The 15,071-nt window shown below is 31.0% G+C and overlaps 1 protein-coding gene across 3 annotated transcripts in view; it reads left to right on the top strand.

Annotated features, from left to right (window-relative positions):
- The window catches only part of LOC143063498 (uncharacterized), a 32,972-nt gene that overhangs the window by 14,934 nt on the left and 2,967 nt on the right, over nucleotides 1-15,071 (top strand). For 2 of the 3 annotated variants that reach the window (XM_076235690.1, XM_076235692.1), the window contains exons 2-3: nucleotides 12,766-12,819; nucleotides 14,726-14,846. In XM_076235690.1, the coding sequence (XP_076091805.1) occupies nucleotides 12,766-12,819; nucleotides 14,726-14,846 (175 nt within the window). The remainder of the gene's footprint in view (nucleotides 1-12,765; nucleotides 12,820-14,725; nucleotides 14,847-15,071) is intronic. The other variant, XM_076235691.1, reaches the window with a different exon arrangement.

The following is a 15,071-nucleotide window of genomic DNA, read 5'->3' as shown; positions in this document are numbered from 1 at the left end:
TAACTGTTACTATTAAATAGATTGATTTTGTAATTGTTAGAGACTCCTGCCAAGTTTAACGTAGATCATATCAATTGTTTATGTTTAGACGATTACTCAAAACAAAGGAGAAGACATCATATGCTTGTTAGTGTTTATAATTAATGACTTAAGTGCGTGGACGGACATTCATATCAAATATATATGTTTTAGGAACAAGATAGTAATCAAATAAATTTATTAGAAGGTTACTCAAAGGTGACATTTTAAACAAGTCCCAAACATTTATGTATACATAAACAAACGGTTGTATTTCGGAAATGTCATGTCCTGTACGAATCATTGTTAAATTTAGGAGACATGCATTTTTCATTCTTCTTGCTGTGCGTCACTCTATACAAAATAAAAAGATGTTCGGATGTGTATGTTTAAAAGGAACCTATCTATAATCTAGTACCAGCTTACGTTTTCGCTGGCGATTTCCTACACTGCTTTCAACCAAATGAATTGTCTTGTTTTTATTTCAAATATGAAGTTTATGTGTACTATCTACCCTCTTTATATTCATTTGAACACAAACCATTATATATTGTAGTCAAATGGCTAGTTTATCGAATGATTTCATTCATAAAAATAAATTGAAATTATGGATTGCATTTTCGTTAGTACTCTGGTAGAATCATAATTAAGAAAACCCACTATTTTCCATTTTTCATAAGAAAAGGGGCCTGATGACAGTATAAAAGAACAAACAGAAAGATCCAACATCAACAAACTGAGGATTTAATCGCATTAACAAGGAGATAGCTGACATAGCTGACATGTGGTTGATTTCTAATATACCCTCCCTAATGGATTGTATACGTACTTAGTGAAAGTGATATAATTTGCCATATAATTTTGACAAAGTAGTCCAAAGGTCTGCCAAAATTTATTTTTCACTTAATACGAGTGGTATGTCAATATACAAATTTCAACTTTATCGAAAATGGAGATTTTTAAACAGCTTTTAATTCACCCTTCGGAACACTTGACTTTTCAATTTAAATAAATTGAAATTTTAACTTTAAGTTTTTATGACCATCATGGAATTTTAAAGGCACCTGATAAATATCTCACTTTTAAAATACCAATGCACATCATATAATGCTTATTATTCACAACATACGTTCATTTAATAACATTTCATAAAAATTTTCGATTTTAAGTTATTATGAGGAAATAGATAGATAAATCACTTGCATCAATACATTTGGAATGTTTAAAAACGTAGCAATGTTTGAATATTTCGTAGGCGTTCAAAGAAATTTTGATTTATAAACTGTCATGTTCTTTATTAATATTCAACAATAAAATTACATTTCTTTGACGCACCTGTACAATTAGAAAATTCAATGATTTATCAAATTTAACTAATTATTGAGTACTTTATTAACATAAATAAAATTAATTTGATTTCAAACGTAACATGTGGTCTAATCGACTATGGCAGATCGATGTCATCTTTTATATGTAAAAGTCAGATGTAAACCGAATAGACATCTGCTTTAACATATCGGTACTGGTGTCATCATCGGTACATGTTAAAGTCAGATGATAACCGAATAGAGATCTATTATAGCCTGGTAACATGACACACTGCTCAGTTGATTGCGACTCTAGGAACTTATGAATAGGGATCCCACTTTGATAACAGAGAAGCAAATACCGAAAACACACTTGACAATACGAGAGACAGAGCAGACCGATACTGATTACGACAAAAACAATTACATATAAAAAAGATGGCATTCTTTCAACGGAGTGATAACGAAAACTGTATATACATATCACTGCTTCAAACTTAGCATCCTTGGAAAATAAATAAACAAGTAAAGCTAGTATGAATTCCAAAACATGACAATTACAAAATTATACCATCAACTCTTCACTATTATATGTATCTTACAAATCCACCCCCTTTAACTTAAGTTTTAATTGTGAAGCAAAATTCATATATAACTGATGACAAACATAGTTTTACATGATATAGAATACATACATTGCTGAAACATAACGAGCTTGACATAAATAGTAGCATAAACTAGAAAATTTCAATTAAAATTCATTACCATCACTTGTAAATCAGTTTAGTTAATGCGAAAACCTGATTCTTTAAGTTATGGCTGACTATATAATTTGACATTGTATTTAATAAATTGCTTTCTCGATGAAAGCAATTATAACTTTTTTCTTATTTATGAATACAACAATGAATCGCATTCATAAAAACATAGTTTATAAATACAATAGTTGCATATGTTTGAAAGGTTTAGAACTAGTGCCCAACAATCTAATTTGCACTTAAACGAAAATGTCATTTCTTATTAACTAACATTCTTGAGGAAATAATAAAAATATGCATCAGTGCAATACAATTTACAATGAAATATATTGTCCGTCTATTAGCACATAGTAAAAAGCTTTCACGGAAGAAAAACGTTAAAAATAACAGTGAAACAAGAACTAATGACAATAAACAAGACATAATGATGTATTCCATCTTTTGAGAGTTTGTTGTAATTACTTTTGTATGTTTAGATTATGCAACGTGTGATGTTAAAGGCAGACAAATATTTCACCATTTTAATGTAACAGAAAAACGTTTTTCAGACGTTGAATCAGAGTGTTGTTAGAAATTTGGAAAATGCACAGAGTTATACCAACACTGAAATAAACAAAAAACATATAGTAAGAGTATTTAAAAATGCATTTAGCATCGAGACATGTATACAATTGAATTTTAAATATACCGCATGGCGTTGTGCATGTTTTCAGCATTAATTTTGGAATTTTTTAAGGCTCCCCTTATGAACATTTCTGGATCTGCCACTAGTTTAGATGTTTATATTCGATCCTTATTTTTTTTTATGTCAAAAATATCCAATTCGCGTATTGGCCAATTTGGTAAATGACTCCCTTTATTTATAAGTGAAACGAATTTTATTTTCCCTTTTGTGTATCAACAATAAATTTTCCTATACCTCTTAATATTCCGAAATGTCTAAATTTTATAATTTATACAAAGTGCCGTGTAATCAAATTAAATCTTATACCTGATTGATTTACATATTTCCTATATATACTATCAAAACTCCTTGCCAAATTAGAATTAATATAAATATGGAAAATGACTTAAAACCTCAATAAAACAAACGAAAATAACAATTTTAGTAATAATATCGATAATTTTCTGCAATACTGCATTTGTTTCAGAACAACTCGTACATGTTTTTGTACACTGTAAACATTGGAAAACATATATCATAAGTATATGATATCCAAGCATGGATGAGTTGTATACACGTAGATAATAAATACGAGAGGATGTCAAATCTATAAATGATATAATCTGTCAACAATAGCCATTGTAAGAAAATCATTGGGAATAAAAATTTTACAAAAGGATTCTTTCATTTAAAACAAATTATACAAACCTCCTTTTCTTAAATAATAAAAAAATATTTCAACGCTTGAATTTTCTTATGAATAGAAAATGTTTTAATTTTACATTTATCCTCTAGAATACTACAGTAAAATTCTTGATTTAGATTCTATATACCCACCGTTATTATAGTTTATGGCATAACTATTATAAACCTCCAATTTTTCATTTATGTTAATTTTTCCCATAAAGCAAAATGCATTCCGAAGGATCATATTTTATTTTTTTGTTTCATTTTTCTCTCCTTTATAAAAACTTTTTAGTTCGAAATATAACCTTGACAATAGTGTAAAGAGGTTGGTAAAGGGTTATTTTCGTGCAACGTGTTTTTCCATTTTTATTTCACGTGCAGCCGTGAAAAAGGTTCGTTATTCACCGTGTTTCGTGAAATCGGTAAAAAGATCAACGTGCAAGATTTTTTTTTTCGTTCATCGTGAAAAGGCAATTTTATTTCGTGTTCTTCCGTACAGATACCCCCTTTTACGCCCCTCTGTAAAAAGATATGTTTGTCACAAGAGGTTAGTTGATACTAGACCACAATGTGATAAACATTCTCGTTTCTGTCATCTTTGACAATGTTAAACAGACAGTTTTAAAGGGAGATCAATAAAGATATAATCGAATTTCCCAAACGACACCCGACGACAAATTTTACACCAACCACAACATTAAACGCATTGAATCAGATTTCTTTTTTTGTACAATTTCTATTCCACCCATCTAGCTCACCTTTCCAAAACGACCATTGAAGATCAGTGAAGTTTTTGTCATCACTTGGCGTCTGTCGTCCGTGTCGACTGTTTTACCAAACTATGAGCCTTATTTTGTGAGTTTCAATTGTTGTTTGAAAATTAAAAGTTCTTTCAAGAAACCTCAAGTCTATAGATGGGAATCAAACTTTGAAGGCCATACGGTGACTTAAAGTGGTTAATATCTGTGTCATTTAGTCTCTTGTGTAGAGTTGTCTCATTGGCAATCATACCACATCTTCTTTTTTAATTTGCATCAATGTTCCAACATGCCAAACCAATGCTGAATTCTTAGATATGTTATTAAGAACATTTTTCGGTAAAAACTTCGTATGGTCATGCCGGTATATTTTGCAGACTCGGAGTTGAAATCCAAGATGATCACCACAACTGATTTATATGTAGTTCATTCAAAATGCGTTCATATTTTCAAAATATTAATGCGATCATTGTTGACTGAAACTTCATTTCACTGATTTGTACTTTGATTGTAAGTCGCGTTTTTGCTTGTCTTGTGTCTCATATTTTGTGTTGCGTTCACACTTTTGAATAGTTTAGTGTACAAAGGTCATTTATATCGAAACGATATTGTTCCGTGCGAAAACATATCCTTTTAATTGTGATATTGACCACAAGATTTTTAAAACTTGAACAGAATAAAAGAATACTGATAAACGTGGGTATTTTCTGTACTTGCTACATGGTATCCTATGTAGTCATGGTATAGGTAACTTGTCTAGATCTATGAAATGAATATAGAAAGCAAGCCTTAACTATTTACACCGGTAGTTAAAATTCCCATCTAACCAGCACGATGACCACAGTCTCCAATATGATATTATTTGTTGACTTATGTCTCGGTTTTTAGAAGGCTTGTGTCACGTACTTTTTGACCTGGTACTATTATAATATTTATCTTAGTCACTCGTTAGGAAGCAACCATCTTTAAGTTCACAGTACACTTTTCAACTTTCTTCTTTTTGTTTTAATTTAAAGTTTGAGTCTGAAATGAAAAACTAAGAAGTTCAAATATTACATGAAGAAATTCTTGTAATTTTACGCTTGTTTTAAATTTGAGTTTGAAAAACTGACCTGGATTTGAAAATGTAAAACCCCGCCCATTTTAAAGTTTAATTACATAACTTTTGAAACGAGCTTTTGTGCTTAATATTTTCTCTTTTATCAACATCTTGTCTCATTTGTTGCTGCACATTGATAACCATCTTACGACCAGGAATGTTGTGGTAAATATTTTTGGGTAGTTAGTTATTCTTTTATTAAGTCACCGAAGGAATTCCTTTTTACTTACAACAATACATGTTTAAAGACATTCACATGATCATAGTACCCTAGGTTTATACGTAACCACCATAACATTTACCCTTAATATTTAACTAATTCATAACAATTAAATGTGCCATGTCTGTCGATCGGAGATAAAAAGAAGATTTAAAATACTAAATGTGGAAAGTGCCTTTATTTTCGACTAAATACCCAAAAGAAGAACACTCCTTTTTTCTTTAGTCCCGTATTTAAGGTGACAATAAGAATGTATTACCACGTGATAAAAATCTTTTATTGTTGTTTTTCGATTGATTTACGAGTGAAGACGATCTTTAAGTGTAAAAATATCCCCCTGTTTCAACTTGTTAAATAAAGGAATCATTTAAAAATGCACGATTCATGCCATAAACTCGAGTAAAGTATAGAAATTTAAAGTTTAAAAATCTTTTAACTCATTAAGAAATCAGATTATTAATTTTAGATCGTGTGATTTTTATTTTTATGATAATAGAGACAATTTATCTCAAAGTTGTGCGATATGAATAACAATATTGTAATTCGCACGATTTTTCATATTTATTATTTTTTAATCGTATTGTTATTACTAATATTATTTAATTAGGATAAACATAAACATTTATCGTTCGTGATAATTTCTTGCTTTTCTAATTTTTTAAAACCTGTTAAATTATTTGTACTTATGTTTAGCATAGAAAAAATAATAAACTATGATACATACATAAATGTCCTATCGATTAAAATAATTAGTTTATGACGAACTGGAAGAAAACAATCAGAAGTATTTCTCAAAAAGAAAGAGTACCGCAGTCACACATCACACTACTTACCGATGGAACTGGAAAGAAATAAAGCTGCATTGAGGTTAAGAGAGCCTTGTATGATTTTCAATTTTAGTTTCTTTTATATATTTCGGAGTTTAGTATGACGTCCATAATCACTGAACTACACATTTTTGTTTAGGGGCAAGCTGAAGCACGCCTCCGAGGGTGAGGGATTTTCTCGCTGCATTGGCGGATACAGGGGGGGCGGGGTCCGTGGGTTGGAACCCCCCTTTTTAAAATGACTGGGTCCGCCCCTGTGCTGTATTTAAGAACCATTAATAACCTTCGTCTGTTTCTGCTCTTAGGTCGGTTAGTTGTCACTTTGACGCATTTGCCTTTTCCATTTTCAATTTCAAGTTTTTTAACGTAAAATAAACAATGAATTTCACCTAACAGGCACGGTCTTGTCCAATGCAGACAATATTCATAATATTTTACATATTTTCGTCATAAATATTCATGAAAATGTGCCGCTGAATGTTGAGCATTCAGTAATCATTCACGGCTCGGAAAACTCTATTTTCTACTTGTAAAAGTGCTATGTAATTTTGTATAACAAAAACTTAAGATGCTTTATCGTTTAAAAATTAGAATGCATACATTAATATTGTCTCCTGGTTTTGGTCAAGAGGAGCATGGGGTTTGAATGATCTACCATTTGGCTTTTCTATCGGGACCAGTATGAATAATAGATATAAAAAGATGTAATATGAGTGCCAATTAGACAACTCTCCATCCATGGAAGAATAATACATCCATGCTCCATCCAAGTCATAATGTGTATAATTAAACCATTAAAGGTCAAAGTACGGTCTTCAACATGAAGCCTTGGCTCTCACCGAATAGCAACTGCTAAAAAGGGCCCTAAAATACGCGTTTTTTTTTTTATTCTACTGTAGATGTTAAACTGGGTACGAGTTTATATGTTTTCTGTGCTTAAGGGATTCGTTGTAGCAAATGAACAGCATAACTTACAATATGTGGGAATTTCCATATTAAATAACTAATATAAATATTTATCTATATAGATATAATAGAATAGAAAGTTCATGGCTTCTTTAAGCTAGTTTAGGATACTATCAAAAGCCATAAATATGCCAATGAAGAGCTGATAATATCAATTCTAAGTTAATGCTATAAAACTATAGTTTGCGTCAAATTAGGCAAATAAACGACGTGAATTATTAATTAAATCAACAGAAAGGACATAGTACTGTACTTTAAGAAAGTAAATATTGTTTATGAATGCATTTAAATGGATAAGATTTCATTCATGGTAGTAATTCTTAATAGAAATAGAGATCCGTTTTAATATTCATTTGTAAACACATTCTCATGATACCAGCTTAAGTACCGCAGTTGGAGGTGTCTTTTGGGGGATATTTGTTATGTTGATTACACGATGCCAACATCTCTTTCAAACCAAAAAGAGAACTTACGTGAATAAACGAATTGGAATCCAAGAATAGATCGAAAAACTATTTGGAAACCTCGTTTTGAACTGTAATTAAACCTCCCTATAAAGAATGCTGTCGGTAATCGGCAACAAAGTGGTTCAGTATTATTCTTTCAACTGGATAAATTCTATATAAAGACATTGTAATTTACCTTCAATGTAGGGGATAAAAGTATTGAAAATTAAGTCACTTATGGTTGATCTATGTATTTATCCCCCACTGAGAGAGATATCTATCTAAACTACTTTTATTTTGCTACTTTATTTCAATTTTTATGTTAAGGAATGGAAATTGAGAAATAATTAGCAAATTCTCTCAAAGCGAATCACTGGAGATTAACGTATTGGCACGGGACCAGAGGTTAATTATTTTATACTTCTCATTAGGCTTAACTCATGTGTTGACTAAATATGACATAAACTCTATTACGGTTAAATGTTCAATGATTACGATCAACCTATATATTTAGATATATATCGTAAAAGAAACTCGACCATCTTATCTTTCATATATATATCACAATATTTTTGATAGGTATAAGTGATCATTGATCAGTAAATAAGATATATAGGGTAATATCGCATGTCTCTTTTTACTTATATTTTAGACAATAGATATCATCTTTAATTTATATATTTTAACAATGAATAGGCAAATTTCTTGTCGCTCTTTACATAATTGTTGGTCAGTTTCATTTTATGAAAAACGTTTTGAAATTATATTGGAGACATACATTAAATAAAGTTCGGAACTATTGTAATACCAAAACAACAACCACATTTCCATATGAAGTTAAGAACAACATCACTTGTTTTTCAATCTTTAAACAAAATATTTGATATGGATTAAGAAATAGCGTTGAGGTTTATATCTTCCGGTCTATGCACACAAAAAACCTAACAAAAAAAAAAAAACATACGACGTACGTGTAAAAGGAAGTGCAACTGATGATATACCAAGTGGATTATACTTCTGTATGTTTATATTTCTGTCAGAGCATATTGTCTTTATCAAGACGTCGGCATATTTAAAAAAAAAACATTACAAGGATCTGTGTTTTCTTATTCAAATACAGATAGGAGAAGATGAGATATGCTGTTTGTCTTGGAGTTTTTAAAATAATATAGAACGTACCGAACGAACTCTACTACAAACAAACACATATAAATGTCTTACAGTAACCTACGTCTACTTTTACCGCTGACTGACAAGCGTCATCAGGTTGACTAAGCTTTGCTTAGATGCTGCCTTTCAGTGGGGTTGATTTTAGAACTAGACGACCCTAATGCTCATTTTTGTTTTCTTATTCATACTCTCTTATATTTGCTTCGAGCGACATAGTAGTTTTAATGGGGACTTGTTGCATATTCTGAGTTAATTAAGTTCTAATAACTGATGAAGAAAATCAATTGACGTTCTATTACGTGTTAATACTGTAATCAAATAGCTACAAATGTCTAAGCTCTAAAGTTAGGTCGGACATGGAAATGATAGATTCCGTCACAGAGGAATAGTTAATTATAAATAAAAGAGGTCTTCTTACAAAGAGAGTGTATGACATTAATTCACCTAATATCAGTTAATAGGACATAAAACTGTAATCAATTTCGCACTTCTCTCTGTGGTTCGTATTTATATTAGCTTTCTATTGCTTTTCATTAACTCTAAAAAAATCTTGGCTGCTTAAAATATGTTCTGTGAATTACGGAGTGCATTTGATCATAAAAAAATAAGGGAAAAATTTGAAAAATTTTAATTTCCTTTTTGCTTATGAAAATATCAATGCATTCAGATCATAATAGTCGCTCTCTCTAGGAACAAACAATCTTCGCTGGCCAAGGGAAGGGGGGGAGAGTGAGCCGTTACCTTTAGCAAGCAAAGATGGAAACCAACATTAACAAATGGAAATTATTCCTCCCAAACACATCGTTGAGTAAGATATTGTATCAAAACAGAGCGGCTCGCACCCGGAAAATTTCGCCCACATTTTATTAAAATATATAACGGATTTTTCACTTTAAATTTTTCTTATTTGTATAATACATTATAACATAGCTTAAACCTTGTTTGTATAACCATTGTCCATTATCAGTAAAAAGAAGACAAAGAACATGTTCCCGCTGTGTATTAAAGGTCATCGGGTGTTTAATACCCTCTTCAGTGGTACCAGATAGTCGTAATTAATGTATCCATTCAAAGTCCTCAGTGAGTGGTCTAAGGATACACTATAATTATGTGATAATTTAGGTACTTCAGACTAGTATTTAGACTACGATATGTTGACTTATATGATAGTATCAAACAAATAAAGTAGCCCAAAACATAGTGATTATGTCTTCTGAACATAAGAATCGAGTAACGCAGGCTCTCTGATAAATAGTCGGTCGTCTCTTTTACAATTTTTTCGTATCTTGATTGTAAACAAACTGATTTATATACTTATATAGATATAGGAAGATGTGGTATGAGTGCCAATGAGACAACTCTTACTTATAAAAGTAAACCATTATAGGTCAAAGTATGCTACCTTATATGTTTAGTAGCATAAATAAAGGCGGTTATGCGAGATTACCTACTTGCATATATAAAGTAGATTTTACAGTGGAAAAATGAGTTCATCTGAAACGGGAAATATACAGTCGAATGTAATTGTCAAATCTGTTCTTCTAGAATGTAGAGTTTCAATGTTTTGCCCTATTGCCGTCAAAGCTATTTTTCGAAGAATAAATCCTAAAAGCGAAAGAAATATGAATGGACTGTGGTTGTTTAGCTTATCTACGATAGCGATTTGTGATGCTACTAGAGGTTTATATAGTTGTTTTCTTTGTTAATTTTGGTGTCTTAATTTTTTGTTTATCTAGCTGCTTTATCGGAGATCATGTAGTCGGATATCGGCGAAATATAACAACTGACATTATTTGGGTGATTGAAATGGACAATTGAGAGCTTTATAAAAGTTGTATCCTCTCTTCATTTGTCAGTTTTGTGTCTATTAGGTCCGTTGAATAGGTGTCCAACAAAAGTATTGTTTATATCCTATTGTTTTCGATCAATTGATCGACAATACTGCAAAATAAACTCATAAATAATAATGCATACGGTCCGATTTTCCATAAAAATATCTCGAAGAATGGTTATCACATTTCGACACTGTGTTATTGGGGTGAACCATTTTAGTCCTCTCGGATACATTCTATAGGAATGGACTGATAATAGATTTGATATTGGTAAAAGTAAACACAAACTGATTTGATTTGATTGAATTGCAACATTGTTGGAACAACCTCCAAGAAGAATATTACATTTTCTTGACATAGACCAATTTTTCATTCAAGAGATTGGTTCGTCATGATTTCTAATTCTAGATTCTGACTCATAATCATTTGCAAAATTAATGTATAAAAGGGAGTTTCTTGTAATTAAAGGGAAGGTAATTTACTATAAATTAGGAAATTCGTAGTTATACATCATAGACATTGGCAAGTTTGGAGTCATATATATGTAAGCAACTATAAGTTAGCACAGGTGGAGCATGCCTTTGCTAACTTTATTTATTCTCATTTATAGGTTAATTCATCTTACATGTGTTTATCTTCAATGAAACGTTTGAAACTTTGAATATATTTTTTTTCTTCTAAAATATGTTTATGTTTTGGATAAACATTTTCTTGTATTTGACGAAGTACCAACAAAGGTATACGATATCTATAACAGTAGTATTTATAGTTCCGTCAAAAAGCCCATCAGATGAAATTGATCACTCCTAATTGTTTTATAAATGTTAATAATAACTATGATCAAACAATATCATTAGGCGGATCAAACATTATATTGATGTAATTTCTTGTTAATATTATTAGCAGACACTTCTAAGATGTTAACCATTGATAAAGAACAAGGCTAGGCATTGGTAAATGTTTGAACTCCATGGCTTCAACTACTTAACAGGTGCTTGAAGTAAACGTATAAACAATTCCGGTTCTAGTGCGAAACCGTTACGGAAACTTATGTTTTAGTTGGTAAATTGGAGTCAAAGCCCACAGTTGTAAAGCGAAATTGGTTTTGATGACACTCAGTGGCCGGGCCATATTGTTATACTTATGCCAATGTCCGTCCTTCAGACATCCCGAAACCCAAAAATGTTCGGCTTATAAGTGGATAATATATTTTTATATACTTTTTAGTAATAGATCAAGTTTCAGTTTCAGCATGTTGCCTGTTTTACTTCAGGTTGCATTAAGAAACTTTTGCTTCGCGTGTTAACGATCTTAGCTTGATCGTAAATGTCCTTTTTATACCAGAATTTTGCGCCTGAATCCTTTGCGGTCTTACTGCTGCTTCCAACTGTGATTGCCCATATATAAATATGCGCTGATTTCCATAGATGTTTGAGGCAGAGACCCATTTTCCTGTGTTTTCTATATGTAAATTTCCAATCGTTTCCGCCCTTTCTAAACAAGTCGAAAAGCGCTGCATAAAAAACTTTTGCACATTTAATGTAACAAGTGAAAGAAGAAAAAAAACCAAACTGAAGCGATTTATAAATCATATTGAAAATATTTTACTTTGTCTTAGGACCTTGTGACAAAAACAAGTTTGGCAGCACCAGGAATGATTTTGATATAATGATCTATTTTAAGAAGTTATATATATATATATATATATATATATGTCTGCATATTCACTTGAAGATCTAGAGATCAAACGTACGTCGTATTATTATATCAGACTAAATGTTTGTAAGATATATATTTTAGCTATTTATGGGTAAAATTCCTTCTGCTCATGAATGCACTGGTAAATAAATCACTGATTTTTTTGTGACATTAAATTTTCTTTTTATTGGATGTTTACGACAAGAATAATGGAAAACACAGAAAAATATGTACAAAACATAGAAATATGTACATGTAAAAACATTTAGATATGTAAAAACATTCGTGTAAATTGATTTATTTGTTTGTTTTCAGGTAACTGGAGCAAACAGAATTACAATCGGTAAAGATGCAGAACTAAAATGCAAGGTATGTATATACTTTAATAATTGGCCTACTTAAGTGTGAAGGACACATCACACTCTTGAAAATAGGGTTAAATATAAAGAAGAAGATCTAGAATGATTGCCAATGAGACTAATCTCCACAAGAGACCAAATGACTCATACATTAACAACTATAGGTCACAGTACGGCCTTCAAAAATGAGCAAAGCCCATACCGCATAGTCGGCAATAAAAGCCCGAAATGACAAACATAAAACAATTGAAACGAGAAAACTTACGGCCTAAATTATGTACAAAAAAATGAACCAAAAACAAATATGTAACACATAAACAAACGACAACCACTAAATTACAGGCTCCTGACTTGGGACAGGCACATACATACAAAATATGGCGGGGTTTAACATATTAGCCGGATCCCAACCCTACTCTTACCTGGGACAGTGATGTAACAGTACAAAGTAAAAACACAAAAATACTGAACTCCGAGGAAAATTCAAAAAGGAAAATCAAAAATCAAAAGGCAAAATCAAAAGTCCAAGCACATCAAACGAATGGATAACAACTGTCATATTCATAGTACAACATAAGAACGAACTATAAAAATCAGTTAAAAAGGGCTTAACTCATCAGATAAATACAAATAGAAACTCAGAGTGGACGTGACCGGGTACTTGTTTATCCCAACAGCAAAAAGGCAAAAGTTTTATATACTTAAAAAATATCCTTAATGATTACCAGCATGTTCCAGTACCTATACATTAGAGTTATTTAAAATAATTCAACTTTAGTGATTTATTAAAATGATTATATTTTAACACAAGGAAGATTTAAAGAGACTTGTACGCCAACTGTCAATATTTAATAGTTCATCAAATAACTTTGCAATGTCTCTATACATGTATGTGTCTTATTTGAACTATCTGTACTTTGTTTGGAGAGCCATTAATGATCAGAACTTACATGTACGGAACAGGAATAATCAAAGATCGGTCAGTGCTATTAAGACTTAGTTAAGTTAGGTCTAAGTCGAAAATTGTACAGGAATTTTACAGGAATAATCAAAGATCGGGCAGTGCTATAAAGACTTAGTTAAGTTAGATATAAGTCAAAAAATGTATTGGAATTGTACAGGAATAATCAAAGATCGGTCAGTGCTATTCAGAACTAGTTTAGTTAGGTCTAAGTCAAAAATTGTAGAGTTGTTCAGGTTCCTGTCATCTTTGGGATTCCCGAAAGTATACAGTTTTGAGAAAGGTTCAGATTTGATCCAAGTTTGCAAGTTAAGACAAATATAGTTAAATTCTTACTTAACAGAGTGATCGATTATAATGCAAACCTTAAAAGATGCGTTGAGTAACAATAATACTTTCTCAGATATGAGAAGTAAATTCCATACTTATCAGAATCGTAAGGGGCTAAACTCTTGTAATATTAGCTAACTTAAAATATTCCTGGTACGCAGTTTACGCATCATAACTCAAGATTTTTAAAATAATATTTATATATTCAGCCTTTCAGACTTTTAATTTTGTGTTATGGCTTTTTCATGGATTGCATACATAATCTTAATTCTTATCATGAAAAAGAAGTATATATATATAAAAAAATCTTCTATTTTTTTGTATTGGTTGATGTAAAAAAGAATGCATGAAATTTGATGCGACTGTCACACAAGTGAGAGGTTTAGCTAGCTATAAAACGAGGTTCAATTCAAAATTTTCTACATATGAAAATGCCTGTACTAAGTCAGGAATATGATTTTCTATTTTATTCATATATTAGGGAGTTTCCTTGTTAAATTATCCTCGGAGTTCAGTATTTTTGTAATTTGACTTTTTACCTTCATTGAGCAAAATGTAGAGGGGTTAAACATGTTTGTGAGCGCTAAACTAAGTTAGTTTGTAATGATAAAATCATTTATTTCAGGAATGGAAGAAAAGTTGTACTGAAGGCAGTTTATGTGTAATACAACACCTATCATGGCCTATGAATATGTCATTTCCCATCTGTGTCCCGGAAAGTGAAATCTCGGGTATGTTGATACAAGGTAGCTAGAGTTTTTGTTTTATTTACTTTTAAGTTATTTTACTTTTTTCTTTTGTTGAGTTTTGTTTTATGTAATTTTTAGTTTTGTACGTGTTGTTTCTGCTTTGTTTTTGTCTTTCTTCTCACATTTTTTACATGCTTCTCATATGTAATTTTAGACCCACGATAATCGTTCAAAGAAAAATAACTCTAATTATATCTATCACAAGGTATTGAAAAAGTTAAA

Source organism: Mytilus galloprovincialis, chromosome 2 (assembly GCF_965363235.1).
Source record: "Mytilus galloprovincialis chromosome 2, xbMytGall1.hap1.1, whole genome shotgun sequence".
Lineage (NCBI taxonomy): Eukaryota > Metazoa > Mollusca > Bivalvia > Mytilida > Mytilidae > Mytilus > Mytilus galloprovincialis.
Note: the sequence above shows the minus strand (reverse complement) of the source record. Positions and strands in the feature narration are given on the sequence as shown.